Source organism: Peromyscus maniculatus, chromosome 9, assembly GCF_049852395.1.
Source record: "Peromyscus maniculatus bairdii isolate BWxNUB_F1_BW_parent chromosome 9, HU_Pman_BW_mat_3.1, whole genome shotgun sequence".
Lineage (NCBI taxonomy): Eukaryota > Metazoa > Chordata > Mammalia > Rodentia > Cricetidae > Peromyscus > Peromyscus maniculatus.
In genome coordinates this window covers 52035324-52041212 of record NC_134860.1, presented here as the reverse complement: position 1 = coordinate 52041212, position 5889 = coordinate 52035324, and the positions used below count along the sequence as shown (strand labels likewise).

The 5889-nt window shown below is 48.6% G+C and overlaps 1 protein-coding gene across 3 annotated transcripts; it reads right to left on the bottom strand.

Moving 5' to 3' along the window:
• Positions 1-1130: 1130 nt before the first annotated feature.
• Mrpl52 (mitochondrial ribosomal protein L52) lies at positions 1131-3992 on the bottom strand. Of its 3 annotated transcripts, none has more exons than XM_006988480.4 (5): positions 3894-3992; positions 3760-3820; positions 3610-3677; positions 2028-2092; positions 1131-1306 (listed from the first exon to the last, which is right to left on the bottom strand). In XM_006988480.4, the coding sequence occupies exons 1-5, from the start codon at positions 3919-3921 to the stop codon at positions 1160-1162; spliced, it is 369 nt and encodes a 122-aa protein (XP_006988542.1). In that variant the 5' UTR covers positions 3922-3992; the 3' UTR covers positions 1131-1159. The 3 variants fall into 3 exon arrangements, with proteins under 3 accessions (XP_006988542.1, XP_006988543.1, XP_015862486.1); XM_006988481.4 differs by having other exon boundaries at positions 3760-3817; positions 3894-3986; XM_016007000.3 differs by lacking the exon at positions 3610-3677 and having other exon boundaries at positions 3760-3817; positions 3894-3973.
• Positions 3993-5889: the final 1897 nt, after the last annotated feature.

The following is a 5889-nucleotide window of genomic DNA, read 5'->3' as shown; positions in this document are numbered from 1 at the left end:
TCAATAAAACGAATGGTTGCCAGGTCATGGGCAGTTTCCAAGGGGTGGACAGTGGGTATTAGTGCCACAGTGGCATTGTGTAGGGGTAAGTACAGACCCCTCTTCAACTAACCTCTGGAATTCAGTCAGAACATAAGTCCTTCAGCGGGAGACTAAACACACAAGTTTAATTCTATGTCAGCTTTCCAGAGTGAGTGTCTCCTGGACCATGTATCCGGGACACAGGCCAGCCAGAGCTATATAGAGACCCTTTCTCAGAAAGAAAAAAGGACCTCCAATGGGAAGCCCTTTTTGAAATCCACAGCAAATTCCCTCTTTATTTTATGTGCATTGGTGTTTGGCCATGGGTGTTGGGTCCCCTGAAACTGAAGTTATAGTTGTGAGCTGCCATGTGGATGCTAGGAATTGAACCCGGGTCCTCTGGAAGAGCAGTCAGTGCTCTTAACTGATAAGCCATCTCTCTGCCCTCTGGGAAGCCCTTTTCATCAAAACATTTATTGAGTGCCAACTGCACATAACTGAGCTGATTATGGTTATGAGCTGAGATGTGACTCAAGTACCTTGGTAAGAACAGGTAAACTGGTGCTGCCCCTTTTCGTCCTTCACAGAGCAGCTGCTACTCTTAACTGGGTCGGCCTTATGGCCAATATGGGAAAGGATTAAAATCTCAGAGCAAGGCTGGCCGCGGTGGCACACGCCTTTCGTTCCAGCACTTGGGAGGCAGAGGCAGGCAGATCTCTGTGAGGCTGAGGCCAGCCTGGGCTACAAAGTGAGTTCCAGGACAGCTTGGGCTGTTACAGAGAGAAACCCTGTCTCAAAACACCAAAAAAAGAAAAAGAAAGTAGAAAGAAGAAAATCCCTGAGCAAGGCTAAGTGGTAGGGTGGTGGCATGGTTAGCTTTTGCAGAGCTCTGGGTTTGTTCTCAAGTACCAGGGGCAAAATAACAGCCTGAGTCAGATCTGGCCGGACTGGAGTGGAGTGAGCACTGAGGGCTCTGGGCCAGGCCTCCCAGCAGTGATTGTCAGTTCCTCTTGGTGCTTGAGGTTTTCTGCTGTCAATACAAATGGCGGGAAAAACGGCTTCGTTCTGCATGGGATAAAGCATTCAGGCCACAGAAATGAAAGCCAGAGTCTGGGAAAGCAGGAATGGAGCTGTTTTTTTATTGATGTGGAAGTGGGCTTCTCAGTGAAATCCCTTTGGGTTTAAGACCATTTTCCTGCTTCCTTTCTTCCTCCAGCTTCTGTTGCTTCAGCTTCCAGGCCTGTAATCCAGCATCCATTTCCTGTGTCAGCAGTACAACTCGCCTCTGAAACAGACAGGAAAAGAAAAAATAACATCTGGGGCTCAAGTGTGCCATGGAGCAGATATCCTCTGTCCCCAGAAGCCAGAGGTTTTCAGCTGGATATTGATGCTGCAGACTGGACAGAAGGGAGGGGAATGTCTGCCCTACTGGAGTCTTCTCTTCTCACAGTGCCAGTAAAACATTTGGCTTGGGCAGGCAGGGTGGTGCATCCTTTGATCCTAGCACTCAGGGGGCAAAGGCAGGCCCATCTCTTGTGAGTTTGAGGCCAGCCTGATCTATATACCTTGCCTAAATAAATAAATAAATGGCTGTCACACTGGAGATACAGCCGCTGCTGGTGTACTTGTCTAGCAGGCAGGAAGCCCTGGATTTGATCCCAAGCACTGCCAAACAGGTGTAGCCCAACTTAAAACGAACTATAATTTATGGTGCTGGAGAGATGGCTCAGTGGCTAAGAGTACGTTCTGCTCTTGCTGGGACCCAGGTTCAACTCCCAGCACCCACATGGCAGCTCACAACCATCTGTAATTCCAGTTCCAGGGAATCGGACACCCTCCTTTGACTTCTATAGGCACCAGGCACACATGTGGTGAACACACATTCAGAGGCAAAGCACATACATATAAAATAAGAGTTAATCTTAAAGGAAACAAAGATAAATGATGATTTAAATTTTCCTCCTCCAATTGTAAGCATAGGCCTTGCTGGAGTTCCAGTCACTTACTGCAAGCTTTTCCCTTTGAGCTTTTCTTCGAAGCTGGCCTTTCATTGGGGGAGCAGGGCGGCCATCTACAGATAGAGGTGAGAAAAAGGCAAGGGTTAAAATGTGGTCTGGCCGTCTCATCCAAACATTGTGATATCATGGGAAGTAGAGAAGAGTCAGTCTTTAGGTCCCCTTCTTCCAGTTCACATTCACCAGAGCTGGAGCGGGGACTAGCATGTGTGAGGCCCTAGATTCAAATCCCAGCACTGCCCATCAAAAATAATACTGAAGAGGAAACCAGGTCACAATCGCTCTAGCTAAATTTTTTTAAAATTCTTCTAGCATCTTGAGTGGTTCAGTACGACAGAATCATGAAAATCAGTTCCAAGGCACTTCCTATTATTTCATTTAGCCATGTCATTCACATGGAATTAGGGTCATCTGCAGTGCTGAATTCAGTGGTTCATCTGCAGAAACCCTTCACTCAATGTGAGGCTTTGCTGAACTTCATCTCACTGTATAATGAAATGTATGTGGTTTGGTTTTTTTTGGTTTTGTTGTTGTTTTTTGAGACAAGGGTTTCTCTGTGTATCCCTGGCTGTCCTGTAATTTGCTCTGTAGACCATGGTGGCCTCGAACTCAGAGATCTGCCTGCCTCTGCCTCTGGAGCGTTGGGACTAAAGGTATGCACCACCACCACTCAGCTCACTTTTCATTTTTGAGGCAGGTTCTCATGAGGTAGCCAAGGCTGTTCCCTAGCCAAGGCTGTTCCCTAGCTCTCAATCCTGTTTCTGCCTCCTGATCACAGGCATGTGTCATTACTCTTTCTTCATTTTATGTTTTTTTTTTAAATGTTTTATTTTTATGTGAATGGGTGTTTTGCTTGCACTGTGTGGGTGCCTGGTGCAGGTGGAAGTGAGAAGATGGCGTGGATTCCCTGGAACTAGAGTTACAAGCAGTTGTGAGCCACTGTGTGGGTGTTGGGACTAGAATCCAAGTTCCTGAAGAAGAGTCAGTGCACTGAGGCCTCTCTCCAGCCCCATAATCTTTTTTTTTTTTTTTTAAAGAGAAAAAAAGACTTCTCTGAATTGAGTCTAGTCTGCCATCCTCAGTGTTTCCTGCAGCAGCTTTCCAAAGAATTCCTTGTATACGTGGAGTCAAGTTCTAAAAATACACTCACCACACATGCCCCCTTCTGAAAAGATAAAAGTCACCACGCACCCTTCCAGTCCTAGGACAGCCCAAGTGAGAATTATATCTACAAGCCATGATCCCCTAACAGCTCACCTTCCTTAAGCCAATTTACTATTTATTTATTTACACACAGGGTCTCCCTCTGTAGTTCAGGATAACCTGGGACTCCCTACGTAGCACATACGTGCACTGCCCACACAGCAACCCCTCTGCTCCAGCTCCCCAAAGCTAAGATTTCAGGTATGAGCTACCACACCCAGCTCTGTAGTCAGACAAAATTAGAGTTCCTTTCCGTAAAAACTCTCCTAAGTAAAAGGTTCGATATTTTCCCAGACACGCCCCCAGTCCCCACCAGGGGTGGTCTCCCGGAGGAAAAAGGAAAAAAAACCCTGACATCAACGCTGCTCACCGGCGAAAGACCAGTCAGGAAGCTCCGTGAGGGGCCCATAGCCGGAAGGGTTGGCAGCCAGTCCCTGCCTGGGTGGGGAAAGAGTGGGATGAGGGCTCGGCCGGCTTCCAGGTCCCGCCGCACCCCCGCCCGCCCCCGCCGGGCACTCACTGCAGTCGCCACCGGCTGCCGGCCCGAGCCGCCGCACTGCAGTGCAACCTCCGGACACCTACTGGAAGAGCAGGGAGTGAGAGGGCAGGCCACCCAGCGGCTTCCCGGGCCCCCCCAACCCCACCGTCACTCACGGGACAGCCAAATCCCCAACGCAGCCATGCCGCAGCCAAGGGGCCGGAAGTGGGCGTGGCCCCCGGCGGCCACGCGCGACGCTGCCGGGAAAACCGGAAGCCGACATCTTGAGTGTGGTTCTCAGCCGCGGGCCCCGCCATCTCGGGTCCGCGTACGGAAGGGAGGGCCCGCTGCGGGCTGGGTGTTTTGGGGCGGGAGGAACCGCGTCCCGCGTGCGTCCCGCATCGTCCGAGGCGGTCGGGATACCTGTGGCGGCGTCATGCGCGGCTGTTTCCAAGACCTGTCGTGGGCGGTCGCCAGGCTTGGGAATTTGGGGATACCGCAGAAGAGTAGCATCCAACGAACCTCGTTGGTGCGGCTTTCTGCAGGATTTTTTAACATTTGTCTGCTAATTAAGACACGATCAAGGTTAGAACCAATCAGGAAAATTTGGCTCTCATCCAAGAGAACTGAGGAAGTAATGAGTGGTGGGTTTAGGAAATTGTAAAGGTAGCTAAAAGAGTTCAGATACAGCGTTGGGTTTAGAGAAGACATGGCCACAGACATGACTAAGACGATAGCCGAGTGCTGGGGAGGGAACGTGTATGCTATTTGTGAGAATATTTATGGAAATACAGCACAGAGGACACTGTTAAACACTTTTTTTTGAGGAAGTTGTACGGGTGCTAAAAGTTATTTCTTTTTTTGAGACAAGGTCTCACTAGGTAACTATTGACTGTCTTGGAATTTAGTATGTAGACCAGGCTGGCCTTGAACTCATAGAGATTACCCTGCCTCTGCCTCCTGAATATTGGACATAAGGCAGCAGCTCTGATCGCTTTTTTTTTTTTTTTTTTGAAACAGGGTTTCTCTGTGTAGCCCTGGCTGTCCTTGAACTGGCGCTGTAGGCCAAGCTGGCCTTGAACTCATAGAGATCCACTTGCCTCTGCCTCACCATTCCTCAAGACCTCCACGACACATTCTCATGAGTTAAGTGTGTTGTACCTGTGTCTCGAAACCCCCAGAGGCCACCAAGGAGCGGATGCAAGCACACAAGGGTCTTTTTATTGCTGGGTTCGAACCTGGGCTGCCACGGGCAGAGAGAGGGAAATGCAGCAGTCCGGGCTCAGGGGTTGGAGGGTTTTTAAGGAGGAAAAAAAAACCCACAAGCTGGGAATTATATGCCTTCGTGGTTTTGGGGGATTGGGTAGAAGGGATATGGGGCAAGGTGATTTTTTGAAACTATTGGTCTAGACTTTTGGTGTAAAACCACATTTGAAACTGTTGGGTTAGACTTTTGGCTTGAAACTATAACCTGCTGACATGATATCTGGATATCTGCAAGGGCCATAAACTGCTGACGGGATGTCTGCAGGAGCATCTGGATCTTGTTAAACTTTACTGCTCTGTTTCTTAATTGGCTGCTTCTAGGGTATCTGTTCAAGTTGTCATGGCACATTCCCGAGGTTCTTCCTGGAACTGAGTACAGCCCCCGGTCACCAGGTGGTCTAAGATGGAGTCTGTAAAGTCAAGTCTAGGCCTTCATATTGCCTTCACAAGTATACTTTGAATGGTCCAAACCAGAAAACTGAATTCTGAAGTACTCCAAAATCAAACTTGTTGAATCCAAATAGGATGCTACAATGGAAAATTCCACACCTGGAGTCATGAAGGAGTTTTAGTCAAAAACAAGGTGCATTACGGTTTGGTAAGGGTGCCGGTGGTGGAGTACTTGCCTAGCATGCTCAGACTTTGGGTTCATCTCCAGCATACACAAAAATAACATGCAGCAGCCAGGCGGCGGTGCATGCCTTAACCCCCAGCACTCGAGAGGAAGAGGCAGGCAGATCTCTGTGTATGCATCCACACACAGACACATACATATATATAGCATGAATTCTAATTGGTCTTAATAATAAAAACCCAGAGTCAGATATAGGGGTAAATGCTGAAAGATCAGAGATGTAAAGAAGCTAGCCAAAGTAACCTCTTACTTCCACGATGACTCAGACCAAA

Bases quoted from the DNA above. Each gene is read 5' to 3' on its own strand.
- Mrpl52 (XM_006988480.4), bottom strand. From the start codon at position 3,921: ATGGCTGCGTTGGGGATTTGGCTGTCCC. The intron at 3,821-3,893 runs GTGAGTGACGGT...CTGCTCTTCCAG, and splicing joins GTTGGGGATTTGGCTGTCCC to TAGGTGTCCGGAGGTTGCAC. The intron at 2,093-3,609 runs GTGAGCAGCGTT...CTCTATCTGTAG, and splicing joins TCCTGACTGGTCTTTCGCCG to ATGGCCGCCCTGCTCCCCCA.